The following is a 16766-nucleotide window of genomic DNA, read 5'->3' on the forward strand; positions in this document are numbered from 1 at the left end:
CGGGCCACATGCCTCGTTTATGGCCGGCTGCAAGTTTGACATGCTTGCAATGATGGCCCTGGATTCAAGTGTGCCTGGGTCAGTGGCAGAACAGCCTCACAGACACTTGACCTCATATTAGAGGCATCATGGGCAATAAATGTTTGATTTTACAGTTTACAGTTTATATGAGTTTCCTGAGATACTCAGCCTGCTTTCCTAGATCTCTCATCTTTTTGCCTTTTCCACACCCTCTGCCTAGGCAAAGTGGATTCCCGGTTTCCACACCTTAGCTTCTGTGTTCATGTTGCTTTCTGTACCTGGACAACTCTCTGCCACTGTCCCCAGAGATTCGAATTCCCACTGGTCTCTGAAGATTCAACTTAAACCTACCTTGACCATGAAGGTTCTTCAAGATTGGTGGTTTTAAAAAACTCTTGAAAGTATAGATCTCTTTTCTCAAACAGAAATGTTAAGTGAGATCTCAATATATAGTAAACAACTGTTTTATTGAAGGCAGGGTAGGGGGCTCAGAATCCTGCACATCTACCTCTGAGCATTTGCTTGGAGCACAGTGGCAATCTTTGCCCTTGATGGTAAAATGCTCCAGTTTTTGAATGCCTAAAGTACTTGTTCTGAACCCCTTTTGTGGCCCATTATCACCATATACTTTATCTTTTAGGTATGTGGCACGTTTACTATTAGATGGTAAAGCTGTCTGCACAGACTTTTTGTCTGGATCCCCCATGGTTTCTAGAACAACGTCCCAATCAGTGACGATGTTCAGGAAATACTGTTAATGAATGAATTCATGTATCTTCCATCTCTGTAGGTTGGAACATGAAATCCAGCAGTTGAAGCAGAAGATCTATGAAGTTGATGGTGTTCAGAAAGGGCATTTTGGTACCTTAGAGGAAAAGGCTGCTTCTTCTAGCTTGTCATCCAACACTGAAAAATCTCACCTGGCTCCTCTGATGGACGCCAGGTACTGGACATTAAACTGTCATCATTTCTGATGTGATTCAATGAGTCACTATCTCTCATATTGGCCAGTTTACATATGGAGGGCTCTATAGAAGGTGACAAGTAATTCATGACTCTAAGACAGTGATGGCGAACCTATGACACACGTGTCAGAGGTGACACGTGAACTCATTTTTTTGGTTGATTTTTCTTTGTTAAATGGCATTTAAATATATAAAATAAATATCAAAAATATAAATCTTTGTTTTACTATGGTTGCAAATATCAAAAAATTTCTCTATGTGACACGGCACCAGAATTAAGTTAGGGTTTTTCAAAATGCTGACACGCCAAGTTCAAAAGGTTCGCCATCACTGCCCTAAGATGTGCTTTGTCTCCATCAACCACTCCCTGGTGAGTTATCATTTAAAGGGAACCATGACGAAACTGGTTTGGCTCAGTGGATAGAGCGTCGGCCTGCGGACTGAAAGGTCCCAGGTTCGATTCCGGTCAAGGGCATGTACCTGGGTTGCGGGCACATCCCCAGTGGGAGATGTGCAGGAAGCAGCTGATGGATGTTTCTCTCTCATCGATGTTTCTAACTCTCTATCTCTCTCCCTTCCTCTCTGTAAAAAATCAATAAAATATATTTTTTAAAAAAAATAAATAAATAAAGGGAACCAAAGACTTGAAAACTGGCCAGCTAAATCCAGGTAATGCTGGTGCAAGTAGTTTGTGTGAGAAGACAGAACTAAAAGGTCCTGGGGAACCAGCTCACCAAGAAGGTAATGATGCAAGGCCAAGTTGAGAGGAACAAAGAAATCGCGTTAATTGAATCGTACCAAGAAGGATCTTACGCTGACAGATAATTTATAGAAGTCATGATTACAAGTAGATGAAGTCTGTTACCAATGCTGCACCAGTATATTCAGAATGATCATAAATAGCATACCTATATACCTGACGGCTACTATAATGAAATGACTTTCAACTTGGGTGGCATTGTCAATTGCTCTGTGGCTTAGACTCTCAGATAAATTGACTCAATCATTCTTTAGCTATAAAGGACTTGGTTATTTTTCTCAACCCATCTATGCCATGGGGACTTTTCAAACTGGACAGTCCTGATTAGGAGATAAGTATTTGGATATCAAAATGTACTCAGAATAGTATGAACTTCTGTGGCCCTTTAAAGTTAGGGCTGCATATTCCACTGGGATAATTTAAAAATTAAAAGTCCGGTGAGGCAATTCATTTGTAAGTGGCCTTGGCTCAGTTTCAGTTGCACATGATTTTATTTTCAATACTAAAAGGTAATCCAGGGGAGAGTTGGATGGGATCACTCAGTCGTCCTTCCAATCTCAAGCTTCTGTTATTCAGTCAGTTCTCTCTCATTTGGAGAGAACACAGATAGTGAACACATGGCTCTAGACTTCTTAGAAAGCAGAAAAATGTTTAAGGTCCAGAGTTGTTATGTTTGGCATTTAAAATGAGAAAGTTTGCCTTGTCAGCATGGCTCAGTGGTTGAGCATTATATTAGAGATATAATATGGAAATACTATGAGTTGCAGGCTCTGTCCCCAGCAGGTAGCGGGAGAGAAGGAGAAGGGCAATGCAGGAGACAGCCAATCAATGATTCTCTTCATATTGATGTTTCTATCTCTCCCTTTCCCTTCCTCTCTGAAATCAATAAAGTATATATATATAAAAAAATAAAACGGGAAAGTTCCCTATTGTGAAGGGCATAGTAACAACAGTATCTCCAATGCTCTGTGTGGTTAGAAGTATTCAAGTACCCGTCTCCCTATTCCCAGGGTCAGTGCTTACATTGAAGAGGAAGTCCAAAGGCGTCTTCAGGATTTGCGTCGTGTGATTTGCAATGACAGCAGTGGATCTGCAGACATGACGAAGGTGAGCTGAGGGAACCATACTAACGCAATCATGCGTTTTAAGACAAGCTTTCAATAAATTATTGAAGATAGTGGTGGGATCTTTTGTTACTGTTTCTCAGTGAGAAAATTGAGATCCAAATGTTCTAGAAAAATTAAATATTGGGTGGAGCCTAATAGTTTAAAAATAGTGTGAGTTCAAAAGTAAGTTTATTTATTGTAAAGTTTTGAATTTCTGGAGAAAATTCTTAAGTGAATATAAAGTTTCCTAAAATGTTTTATTTACTTTGTTTGATTTATAATAAGTCTACATGTAACATTTTTCTGTTTTCTCCAAAAATACTAACCAATTTCACCTGAAACTAATACAAAATAATATTGAATGTAAACTGTAATTGAAAAAAAATTAAATAAAAATAAATACAACCAATTTCTGTAAGTATTTAATTTGCTTGATGAATATTTCAGGTAGAAAAAAAAATTACCTTTGAGAAAATACATATTTGCAACTTGATTTTTATCAAAATAAAAGCATTGCATTTCTATCTTGCAACTTTAAGAATTGTCCTAAGGAAAACCTTGCTTTTAATATTATTCTTAGACATTTAAGATTCAGAATAAATGGTTCAGTTCTCTTACAGGCAGATGGATCGATAGAGTCATGTTTACTGTGGAATATAAATTCTATAGAAAAATTGTCATTGTTGAATGGCAAGTATGTTTCTTTAGAATTTTGTTCCCATAAATATTTCTAATCAAATCATTTTTTTTCTCCTCTATGAACACACTGTAATTTAATTTAAAGGACTTTTTCTTTTCTTTTCAGAATAATGAGAAACTTCACAATGGTACCATTCAACGTAAGCTAAAATATGAGGTAGGTAATGATTTTTCAGATTGATAGGGTCGCCTTAAATTATGGCATGCTCATGTGATTAAATTTTCTTAATGTTTAGTTGCATAATTAAAACTTTGAAGTCCCAGTGAGATTAATGGCTAATAGGGAAGGCAAGCTATTCTTCCCTAAAATTAAATGGGCTCCTGCAGATTCAAAACTGCTTTGACTTTGTTTGAGTGGCATGTAGCGGTGGTGGAGGTGCTTTGCCTAGTTTTTCATTGGCAACAGTATCCTTTCTCTTGGTTTGCATTTGAAAGGCAGATTTATATAACCAGAATTATATATGGTGTTTAGAAATGAAACTGAGCACTTCTCAATATTTTAAAATCCTGCTTACTTTATAGACTGAGTTGGCAGTAATACAAAGGAAATAACTCTTTGTTGAGGAGCTTATTTCACTATTGAATTATCAAACTCAGGTTTATTGGGCATACAATTTCTAAGGGCTTACTTGTATTTTTCTCCACTAAGGGTCTTGTCTTTCCCATACATTCCTAAAACACACACACACACACACACACACACACACAGAAAACAACTGGTGGTGATACAAATCTTACAGATGGTGTTTCTAAATTACTGAACAGAGAATGAGAGGTGGAAGCATGGATGTTCCACAGAAGGTTTAACTGATTTTGGCCACTGCCATGTTCTCCTTCCAATCATCCAGTAATGGCATTATCTTCCTCTGGACATCCGTCTTTTCAGCCAATAACCTGGTGAAGAGCAGGCTGTTGCCTTTCATTTCTTTGTATCCATAGTGGCTGGCCTTTGACAAGGTTGGATTGTAAATATGGTAATAGCAATCTAACCAGGTAGATGGAATTAAGGAATCTTGTCAAATGAACCAAGAGGCAAGAGAAGTAGGATTTCGGTTGGAACACCTGTCAATTTCTTTTGACCTTGCTGTCATATTTTCATTAAGTATGCCCTAATTACTTTTACATTTTGAACATATGGTCATGGACTCATTTGTACAACTGAATTTGACCTTTTGAAAACTGACCCAAATGACTTAGGATTTATTTTAGAGTGAATGAAATATTAGACCAGGAAATGGATACTGTAGATCAATTCCATACAAGGTACTTCTGTAAAATTACTCAGCAATTTGTTAGAGATATAATATGGAAATTAATGTTCTATATGTGAATCCAATCATATATTTTCAAATCATGCCTCAATCAATATGAATGGCTTAGGCTTTTGATTTAACCTCTGAATCAATTCACACAATGAAACCAATGACTGCAAGAATCTTCATGTGCAAAAGAATCACGAAGGCTGCTACCACATCCCCATTTCAACTGTTTTTGACATCTTGAACAGAAAGGGAGTCTTACCCCGCTGCTGCCCAAAGATGTTACTGACCCTTCCACCAGAGAGGAGAGGAGGGAGGTGGATCAGAACAACCACCAGAGTGATCCCATGACTTGGAGCATCTCAGACTCTACAATTTTCTCTTCAGCATCAGGAGAGAGAGTCTACCACCCAAGGGATCAGCCCTCAGCACCTGAGGCGCTGCAGAACAGTGATTGCAAATATAGTTGTCCTGAGCACATGGGTGGTTGTCGAACAAAAGGTTTCAGTCTATCTAAAATCTCTCCTCTTAATGAAAACAACACCAGCAATGCAGAACATTTTCAGGTTAAATCAGAAAATTTCAGTGAGCTGATGACTCATAAAGATGAACACAGCTTGGAAATTGAATCCAGCTGGACTCTGCTGCAACATACATGCCGAGAAGTGTCTATAAATAGTGGGAACAAACAGACCAGGCAAAGCAAGTTACTCTATTGTGTCTTCTCTGGAAGTGTTTCTAGTGAGGAGAGTGTATCTGCCAGCATTTTTCAGAGTTCACCAGCCTCAAAGTTGTGTAGTGAGCAGCACCCTGAGGAAGAGTTAGCTTCTGAAAAAGTTAGCCCTCCAGAGTCATCGATAAATATCAGGACAGAAGGGAACGGTGGGTTAGGATATTTTTACCACAGATTCTCCAACCTTTATAAAGGTACGAGCAGTCACCTGCTACAGGCTGGCACAAAGGTTATCAGCCAAGCCAGGCATGTGGGGAGTCTGTGGGACCCCAGTGGACTCACCTCCCAAGTAACAACATTCATCGGAAGACTGCCCTTGGTGAAGAACTTACCCCGGCACCTGCCCTTGACGTCACACTGGGTATCATCAGAATCTCATTCTCTTCCTGCAGAAGATCAGGTTGGCAGCCTCAGTGAGGAGGCAGGAGCCATCAGGCCAGCAGGGAGCATGGAGCCTTACAGAGTGCCAGGCCTCACAGCTGCAGAGGTACCAGGTTCCTCTCCAAGCTCAGTTGTCCGCCTGGAATCTGAAGAAGCTGGAAGGATCTCTGCATTTAAGCAGACCCTTGTGCAATTCCCAGATCCAATGCTGAAACTTCAAGAGTGCCCTTTAAAAGACTTTCTCCAGCATGTGGCTTGTTTCCTACCAGGACTTCTGGTCGACATGCATAAGGTCAGAGGCATTTACTGGCTTGCTGTTGCTAACTGCACAGAACCTGACCCCCAGCCAGCGTGTTTGCTCCTGCTTCCTTCAACTTTATATGCTTTAGTCCTGTCAGACACCCACCTGGGCTCCATGGGCATTTTTCATGCTCTGTCTCTCACAGGACTACGGGAGATTCAAATTGGCTTTGGTGGGCAGAGCATTCGATTCCTGGGCTCTGCAGAGAGTCTCCTGCTCACTGTATTTAGTTACAACAAAAACCTCTGTCAACAAATATGCCGTGACCTTCTGTGTGTCCTGATGCCCGAGTCTGACGCCACTGCCTGCTCAAGTCACCCTTTGCTCCAGCAAGATCTGGTCCAGCTTTCTCTTGATTGGAAAGCAGAAATCCCTGATTTAGTTTTGTCAAACGGAGTTTGGTTGTCATCCAAATTCCAGAATACCATGGTTGACATGATTTACTTTCTCCATGGAAATATGGAAGTCAACATCCCCTCTCTGGCAGAGGTTCAGCTACTGCTCTACACAACAGTCAGAGTTGAAGATGATTCTGGCCAAGACGAGTGTCAGTCACTGGTCCTTCTAAATACCCACATCGCCCTTGTGAAGGAAGATCGAGTTTTCTATCCACACGTTCGCTCTCTAAACACACCTCCTCCACGAACACAGTTTGATGTCACCAGATTTCGTGCTTTAAGTGAATTCAGGTGCATCGTTGTTCCAGAGAAGAGACCATTACCAGCAGTCCAACTTGTCTTCTTTCATAAACTAAAACTTCCATCAGATTCAAGAAAGAGTCTGTCTGAGCACCCAGGATGCTCCCAAGACACCCCAAATGTCCCGCTGCTCACCAGCCCATTTTTTCTTCAGGGCAGTCGGCATGTGGCCCCTGAGGTCTGGGATCTGACCCTCAACTCTCAGGATGAGGCTCTGTGGCTGATCTCACATTTGACAAGGCTCTAGGGAGGAGGACTTGTGAAAATACTCTGCATACTCTTTGAAATCTATAAAGAACACAATTAAAGCAGTCAGGGACTATGAAGGTCTCAGTAGCTAACTGATTTAAAACTGGAAAAATGCAGACCTCTAAAATGAAAGATGCAAACATATTAAATATCTACAATAAAATAAAAATAGGTCTTAGCATACTAATAAAATATCCTTATCACCTCCTTGCTTCATTTTCTTGAACCTGTAAATGTGGGTCTGCCTCTTTATTTGTGAGGTGATTAAAGCATTTCAGATTGTGTTTGGCTTAATGTTAAGTTATAGTATGGTGGTGTGGAGTGGGTCTTTGCCTGCTGGATTCTGTCAGACTAATTTGCGCTGCCTGAAAAAGTGCCCCATTTGCCAGTGGTTTTCATGGACATCCTCTGTTTTAGCTGTGATTAGGACAGCTCTGTAACAGAGCACATTGGTCATACATCAAGGTTTCCGAAGGACCCAGAGATTTCAAATGCCCTCCCCTCACTGTAATAGGTAGAATGAAGATGCTACATGTGCCCTGCAGTATCTTCACTCAGTTATTTCCCTTTTCTCCTTTCAGTTTTTGTGACTATTCCTTTCCAACCTTCGTGGTTTCAGCTCCTTACCTGTTGGTTTATCTTTGATTACCTCCCCGTTATGCAACATGCCCCCATGTACCAATCCTTTCTCTGAGCCCTTGTATTTCTGTCCTAGAATGGCTCTCATCTCTGTGTCTTTTCCTAACAGCTTCTTTATGCCATCTTATCAGATATAGAGTCACCTCAGAAGGCATTCAACACTTCTCCCTGGCTGTCCTCCCTCTTGCGACTCATCTAACCCATCATTCATGACCTCTGACCAAGTGTTGTGCTGACCTGAGCCAGTTGGTTTGCTGGCCTCCCTTCTGGCCTGAATTCATGCCCAAGTCGGCCTTAGATAGGTCTCTCTCCTCACGAAGTTGTCAGCTGTCCTCCTCCTCTGTAGAGGCTTAAAACTAGCCTCTTCAGAACTCTCCTCTCCTCAGTTTGACCCTTTTTTTATCCACCTCCATTCAACATTTCAATAAGGAATCAGGTTGCGTGTTTTGTGTCTGTTTTTTATGTCATCTGACCCTGGGTTACTCTGCCAGTGTGCTTCTGTTTCTCAGGTATGTGTGTTCTACTAAATTACTGAGTCTTAGAAAGAAGGAGGTTGATATCTTAATTGCTCCATCCACTCTGATTCCCCTTCCAGCAAGGATCATGCCACACTGATGTAGCTACTCATCGAATGATGTATGTAGTTGAGCAAGTCAGCTATTCCGTTAAGTCATTCATTTCACCCCTGGCATGGTGAGTTATTTTCTGTTCTGGTCAGACCTTTGGATAATGGTCAATGATAATATTGTAGCATACTCCCTCTTCATTTCTCTTCCTAATTGAACATGGGGACAGTGTCAAAGCTTCACCCATCCAGAAACTTACCATCTCCCTTTGGCAAAGAAATGTAGAGCCTCCCTCTTTGCAGCATCAGAGCTAAAAACAAGCTACATGTCTACATTTTCCTTATTAATTTTCCTCTACCCAGGTTTGGGGGAAATGAACAGGAAAAGGCAAGAAACTGGAGAGTGTATGAGGATTCACACACTGGTGGCTACAGCCCTGTTTACAGTGGCCAAGTGGAGGCTTTTTGAGACAATAGAATTCAATTGTTTTTAGGTAAAGCCTGTTTTTGTCATGCCACAACTCCCCACCACCACACACACAGACACTTGTACACACCCTGTTGCCATATACATGAAGGCTTTTGAATCTATGATGAGCAAGCACATCATGAAAATTAGTTTGTCACATTCTTGACTGGTAGATCCTGCCATGGAAATGTATCAAAAATAAACCATGATAGAGGAGTCTAACATGACGGCAGTCAGTACCAGAGTGAGGGTTAGAGTGTGAGTGGGTGAGCATGTGTGAGGGAGAGAATGTGTGCTTGTGAGTGTGGTGGGCATCTGTCTGGTGGTGGGGAAACTTGGGGCAGGCAGTTTGTGTGCTCTTGACTGGAGAGCCATTGGCTGCTGCTGTGTGCTGCTCAGCCAGGTACTTCTGCTTGATATTAGATAATGAGCCATTTTGGATAATGAGCCTGAAGATCCTCCCTGAGGACCCTGAATATCCTCCTTGGGAAGAAGTTGGGGGAGTGACCCATGATCCAGTGAACTTAGATCACTGTCCATTGCACCCAGCCCCACCACTGCAACCAGGCACTCCCAGCTCTGCCACTGCTACCTGGAATCCCCAGACAGTGGGACCCACCACTGGCAAATCATGAGGAAAGGATATAAATGAAATGGTGGCAAGGAGTTTTTCAGATATAGAGTTCAAAGTAATGTTTACTCGTATAAGTATCCTCAAACAACTTACTGATAATTATAAGCATCTTAATGAGCACTACAGGGAACTTAGTGGGAACTATATCAGCATCAAACTATGGAGTGATAAGGGTGTTGGGGGAGGAGGCGGAGTACGGGAGCAGGCTGAAAGAGGTTAATGGGGGGGAAAAGGAGGACCTATATAATACTTTCAGTAATAAAGATTAAAAGGGAAAAAATGGTTTAAAAGTTTAGAAACCATGACTAAGAACCAATCAGAATTGAAAAATGGCAGCTAAATTAAAGAATACCCAGGAAGGAATCAACAGTAGATGAGAAAAATCTGAGGACTGAATCAACAAATTAGAATACAAGATAGAAAAGAAACATCCAGTCAGAGCAGCAATTAGGAAAAAGAAGTATAAAGCATGAGGATGGTTTAAGGGAGCTTTAGGACAACATGAAATGTAAGAACATCCACATTATAGGATACCCAGAAGAAGAAGAACCTGAGCAAGTAATAGAGAACTGTTTGAAGAAATAATAACAGAAAACTCTACTAACCTGTGAAGGAAAAAGTCACACAAGTTCAGGAAACACAGGGAGTCCCAATCAAGATGAACCCCAAAGACCTGTATCTAGACACATCATAATTAAAATGGTAAATGTTAAAGACAAAGAAAGAATCTTAAAGGCAACAAGAGAGAGGCAGAAAGTTACCTACAAGGGAGCTCCCATTAGACTATCAGCTGATTTTTTTAGTAAAAACACTTCAAGCCAGAAGGCGGTGGCATGAAGTATGCAAAGTAATGAAAAGAAAAGTAATGAATCCAAGACTACTCTATCCAGCAAGGTTATCTTTTAAAATTGCAGATGAAATAAAGAGCTTCCCATACCAAAAGAAAAAAAGAAAATGCTAACGGAGTACATTACCACCAAACAGGCATTGCAAAAAACTACTAAAGGGACTAGGTTAAGAAGAAGAAAACAAGAGAGAGAGACGAACAAAGGTATAAAGAAAAAAAATGGTAACAAGTAAGTACCTATCAATAATAACCTTAAATGGAAATGGACTTAATGCTCCAAATATATATATATATATATATTCTACCAGAGAGTCACCTTAGATACACACAGACTAAAAATGAAGGGATGGAAAAAAATATTCCATGCAAATGAAAATGATAAAATGGTAATACTCAATTGGTATTGCTCAGTGGTTGAGCATTAATCTGTCAACCAGGATGTCATGGTTCAATTCCTGGTCAGGGTAAAGCCTGTATTGTGGGCACAATACCCAGTAGGGGATGTGTATGAGGCAGCCAGTCAATGATTCTCATCATTGATGTTCCTATCACTCCCTTCCTCTCTCTGATATCAATAAAAACATATTTTAAAAATAATAAAGAAAAAACTGAAGTAGCAATATGAATATCTGAAAAAATAGACTTAAAAATAAAAGCCAAAACAAGACACAAAATAAGCCTTAACAAATTCAGGAAAAGTTAAATCATGTTAAGCATCCTCTTAGATCGCAATGGCATGAAACTAGAAATCAACTACAATTAACAAACAAACAAATTTGCCCTAGTTGGCATTGCTCAGTGGTTAGAGCATCAGTCTGTGCACCAAAGGGTTTTATGGTCAATTCCCAAGCACATACCTGGATTGTAGGTCCGATGCTCCTGGTCAGGGTGTGTGCAGGAGGCAACCAATCAATGTGTCTCTCTCCCACTTTTTACCCTCCCTCTCTCTCTCCCCCTTCCCCCTTCCTTCCACTCTCTAACATCAGTGGGAAAAATATCCTCACTCCTTAGGTGAGGATTAAAAGATAATAATAAACAAGAAAAAAGCCTCAAAAACATAAACAAATGGAGGCTAAATAGCATGTTATTAAACAATGAATTAGATTACCAATGAGATCAATGAAGAAATAAAAAACTTCTTGAAAACAAATAAAAATGATCTCACAACAACTCAAAATATATGGAACACAGTGAAATCAATCCTGAAAGGGAAGTTCATAGCATTACAGGCCTACCTCAAGAAACATGAAAAAACTCAAATAAAATAGCTAACCCTACAAGTAAAAGAATTAGAAAAAGAACAACAAGAAATTCCCAGAATTAGTAGAAGGAAGGAAATAATAAAGGTGAGAGCAGAAATAAATGACATAGAGACTAGAAAAACAACAACAAGATAAATGAAACCAAGAGCTGGTTCTTTGAAAAGATAAACAAGATTGGTGAACCCCTAGCCAGACTCATCAAGAAACAAAGAGCACCCAAATAAATCAGAAATGAAAGAAGTAACAACTGATACCACAGAAATTCAAAGGATTGTAACAAAATACTATGAACAACTATATGCCAACAAGCTAGAGAAAATAGACAGATTCCTAGAAAAATATAATCTTCCAAAAGTCAATCAGGAAGAATCAACCTGATAAACTTAATAGGTTGATAACAACTAATGAAATTGAAATTGTAAAAAAAAAAACCAACAAAAACAAACAAACAAAAATCAACAAAAAAAGAACTCCCAGCAAACAGAAGTCCTGGACCAGATGGCTTCACAGGGGAGTTTTACCAAACGTTCAAAGAAGAACTAACACCTATCCTCCTCAATCTATTCCAAAAAATCCAAGAGGAAGGAAGACTTCCAAGCTCTTTTTATGAGGCCAGCATTATACTAATTCCAAAACCAGATAAAGACACTACAAAGAGAATTACAGGCCAATATCCTGATGAATATAGGTGCTAAAACCCTCACCAAAATATTAGCAATTTGGATTCAGCAATACATTTAAAAGATTATAAAGTGGGACTTATTCCAGGGATGCAAGGCTGGTACAATATTCACAAATTGATAACTGTGATACATCACATAAACAAAATGAAGAACAAAAATCACATGATCATATCAATAGACATAGAAAAAACATTCCACAAAAATCTAACGCCCTTTTTGTATATAAAAACTCAGAATTGTGGGAATAAAGGTATTATACCTCAACATAATAAAAACCATATATGACACACCTTCAGCCAACATCATACTCAATGGGCAAAAACTAAAAGCCTTTCCCTTAAGAAGAGGAATTAGACAGGAATGTCTGCTTTCATCACTCTTATTCAACATAGTACTGGAAGTCTTAGCTACAGCAATCAGACAGGAAGATAAAATCACAGGCATCCAAATTGGGAAAGAGGAAGTGAAACTCATTATTTGCAGATGACATGATATTGTACTTAGAAAACCCTAAATACTCCACCCAAAACCAACTAGATTTAATAAATGAATTCAGCACAGTAGCAGGATACAAAATTAACATCCAGAAATCAATATACCATTAATGATCTCTCAGAAAAAGAAACTTAAAAAAAAATCCCATTTACCATTGCAACAAGAAAAATAAGATACCTTGGAATAAGCTTAACCAAAGAGATAAAAGATGTGTATTCTGAAAACTACAATATACTGAAAAAGGAAATAGAGGACAATACAAAGGAAGAATATACCATGTTCATGGATCAGAAGAATTAACATCATTAAAGTGTCCCTACTACCCAAAGCAATCTGTAGATTCAATGCAATCCCTATTTAAAATACCAATGGAATATTTCAGAGATCTAGAACAAACACTCCAAAAATTTATATGGAACAAAAAAAGACCCGGAATAGCTGCAGCAATATTAAGAAAGAAGAATACAGTTGGAAGGATTACAATACCAGATATCAAGTTATACTACAAAGCCACTGTAGTCAAAATAGCCTAGTACTGGCACAAGAACAGACATACAGGTCAATGGAACAGAACAGAAACCCTAGAAATTGACCCACATCATTATGATCAATTAATATTTGACAAAAGAGGAAAGAACATACAGTGGAATAAAAGACAGATTTATTCAATAAATTGTGTTGGAAAAATTGGACAGGAACATGCAAAAAAATGAAAGGAGTTCACCAACTTACATAATGCACAAGAATTAACTCAAATTAGATAAAAGACTGAAATTAAGTCATGAAACCATAAAAAAATCCTAGAAGAAAAAGACAGCAAAATCTCAGACAACTCACATAGCAGAATTTTCAGATACATCTCCTAAGGCAAGAAAAACAAAGGAAAAAAATAAATTAGACTACATCCAACTAAAAAGCTCTGCACAGCAAAAGAAACTGCTATCAAAATGTAAAGGGAGAACATATTTGACATTGACACATCTGATAGTGGTTAACTTCCAAAATATATAAAGAACTCATACAAAAGTAAGCTTAACAAAAGTAAGACAAATAACCCAATTAAAAAATGGGCAAAGGACCTGAATAGGCATTTCTCCAAGGAGACCATACAGATGGCCAATAGACATATGAAAAAATGCTCAACATTACTAATCATCTGAGAGATGCAAATTAAAACTACAATGAGGTATTATCTCACACCTCACAGAATGGCTACCATCAACAAACAGGTGTTAGCAAGGATGTGGAGAAAAGGGAACCCTAGTACACTCCTGGTGGGAATACAGATTGTGTAGCCACTGTGGAAAACAGTATGGAATTTTCTCAAAAAATAAAAATGGAACTATTGTTTGACCCAGTGATCCACTTCTAGGAATATATCCTAGGAAGCCTGAAACACCAGTCAGAATATATGCACTCCTATGTTCATAGCAGTGTTATTTATTATAGATAATATCTGGAAACAGCCCAAATGCCCATCAGTAGATCAGTGGTTAAAAAAGCCGCGGTACAATTACACAATGGAATACTATGCAGCAATAAAAAAAAATGATTTTTTAGCCTTTGTGACACCATGGATGGACCTGGAGAGTATTATGCTGAGTAAAATAAACATCAGCTAAAAACAAATATCACGTGATCTCACTTGTAGGTAGAATCTAAAGAAGACAATAAAGTGACCAATAAAATAGATCCAGAGACCTGGAAGCATGGGACAAAATGATATATCTAAGAGGGGAGTTGGGGGCGGAGGAAGATTGGAAGAGATTAACCAAAGAAGGGGAGATGCTGGGAAGAGGGGAGTATTAGGAGGGGAGAAATTGGGGCTCATCTGCAATACTGTCAACAATAACATAAAATTTAGAAAACATGATAGTCTTCTAATATCTTAATAATATATCTCCTAATTTATTTTCATTTTTTTTTTTTACTTTTTTCAGCTAATATATTTTGCACTGCCTTTTTTAAAAATTGTCCATTGAGTATTTTCCCTTCATGATCACAAAAAGCAGAAAGAGTAGAATTTAAGATTCCAGCACAGGGATGCTATGGTTGGAAAGGAAATAATACATGGGTAGTACAAAATTTTAACAAGGAGTGATAAATATTAAACAGGCTACATAAGTTAAAAAACATAATTCTATTGTGTGATAAATTATGTTTTTTAATAGTATCCGTACATGGAGCATGCAGCAAATATAAGCATTGAGTAAAAATCATCTTATTCATTATAACTTCCCAGTCTGCTTTATGATCTAAGTAGGTCACAATGAGGATTGCATTTGGAGCTCACCACATAAAAGAAGTAACCTCTGGCATTCAGATTTCACATGTCACTTCTCTCACCTAAGCACACTTTTTACTTTGAGTTCAAATATGATTTTCGATGTGAAAATTTGATGTACTGTCCATGGAGTCAGTGGTAAGGTGGTCGTACTTCCTGTAGCAGCCAGGGGAGGAATGTCTGTGCCATTAGCCACCATGGCTTCCATCCTAGCAGCCCCTTTTGGCTCCACTGGTTCATTTCTCAGGAGTCCATGTCGCTGCTAGTGGAGCAGGTCTGAGAGTCTCAGCATCCAGCCTAATGTGACATCTCAATTGTAATGAGTTCCTGCATCAGGAAAGAAAAAAGGTTCATACATACTTTATGTGGCATTTTGCATTGTTATAATATAGGCATAAACATTTACATTGTGGCTTATTAATGCATCCTACATAAAACCCCTTTGAATACTTTTGAAACGAGTGATTTCATCTGAATTTGATTAAAATCCATTTTGCTCACAACTCCCTGTTTCGCAAGCTTGTGGTGAATGGATGAATTTATTTAGGCTTTGTTGAAAAACATTTCCAACAGTTTGTCTCCCTTTCATTACTTAAAACAATGTATGTGCATCCTTTGGAGAGAATACTTATGCCTTCCAGCATAATTATGGTAATTTTTGTTTACATTCTTTTTCCTACATGATGTAGTGTTTTGAATGGTAAATAGATTACAGCACTTTTATTAATGCTTCTTTGATGGTCAAGCAGTCTCACTGGCAGACCAATTTTTAACCTTTTAATTTTAATGTATTTATAGAGCCTCCATATGCATCTTGCACAATTCTTCCTCATTCTTTTAAAATATATTTCAGCTATTGCCAAATAACAAAGCCCCAAAAATTGTAGTGACATACAAAAAAGCCCTTTTATTTCTCACAGTTAGTTCACAAATAGGTTGAGGTGGCTCTTTTGTAAGCTACAAGTCATCTGTGGTCAGCTAAAGTTGGTCTGGTCCTCGTTCTCATTGTCGGGTCTATGTTGAAGGGGCAGTGGCCATCATGATGATGACAGAAGCAGAAAAGGGCATCCATGCCTCATGTCTTCTAATGTCACATTGGCTAACACAAGTCACATGACTTGAGTCCATTGTCAAGGAGAAGGCAATACACTCCATCCACCAAGTAGCCATGACGTGACTAAGGCTATTTATACTACTACCACAAGAGAGAGAAGCATTAGGACCAATAATTCAGTCGACCACATACATATTACGTCAAGGTTCCCTTATTGAAGATAAACTTCAGATAAAACTTTGGGACTTTTTCCTAACGGAAAATAGTCAGTCATAGTGAGAACATATTCTACAGGACATTTCAAGTTACTTAGTTCAACTTGCTTTCCAATTCAGTCTTTACTTGACGTGGCCATGGTTGAGCTAATCACTATCTACCTCTGAAGAAGTTTATTCTTTGGGGACTGCTCTCATTGTTGGACCATTCATTCCATAATCCTCCTTATTGTGATCTCCATCTTCAGAATCTGTCTGTCCATGGCACTCATCTGTAGCAGAGCAGAACAAGTCTATTCCACAATCTGTATTATATCACAGCCCATCAAAGCACACAGTTATCTTACCTCCTAAAATTCTTTACCTCCAATGCCCTTCAGTCCCTCTCCTGTTTCTTGCACAACAGTTTCCAAACCACCACCATCCAATCTCTTGTTGCTTGCACCC

The 16766-nt window shown here is 38.8% G+C and overlaps 1 protein-coding gene across 3 annotated transcripts in view; it reads left to right on the top strand.

Moving 5' to 3' along the window:
- Positions 1 to 16766, top strand: part of KIF16B (kinesin family member 16B) — a gene marked incomplete at its 3' end in the record, with an annotated part of 271444 nt that overhangs the window by 179867 nt on the left and 74811 nt on the right. For 2 of the 3 annotated variants that reach the window (XM_081097230.1, XM_081097229.1), the window contains 3 exons: positions 812 to 964; positions 2757 to 2853; positions 3658 to 3708. In XM_081097230.1, coding sequence (XP_080953356.1) covers positions 812 to 964; positions 2757 to 2853; positions 3658 to 3708 — 301 coding nt within the window. Of the gene's footprint in view, positions 1 to 811; positions 965 to 2756; positions 2854 to 3657; positions 3709 to 6480; positions 7171 to 16766 lie in introns of those variants that run through there. The other variant, XM_081097231.1, reaches the window with a different exon arrangement.

Source organism: Myotis nattereri, assembly GCF_964212035.1.
Source record: "Myotis nattereri genome assembly, chromosome: 8".
Lineage (NCBI taxonomy): Eukaryota > Metazoa > Chordata > Mammalia > Chiroptera > Vespertilionidae > Myotis > Myotis nattereri.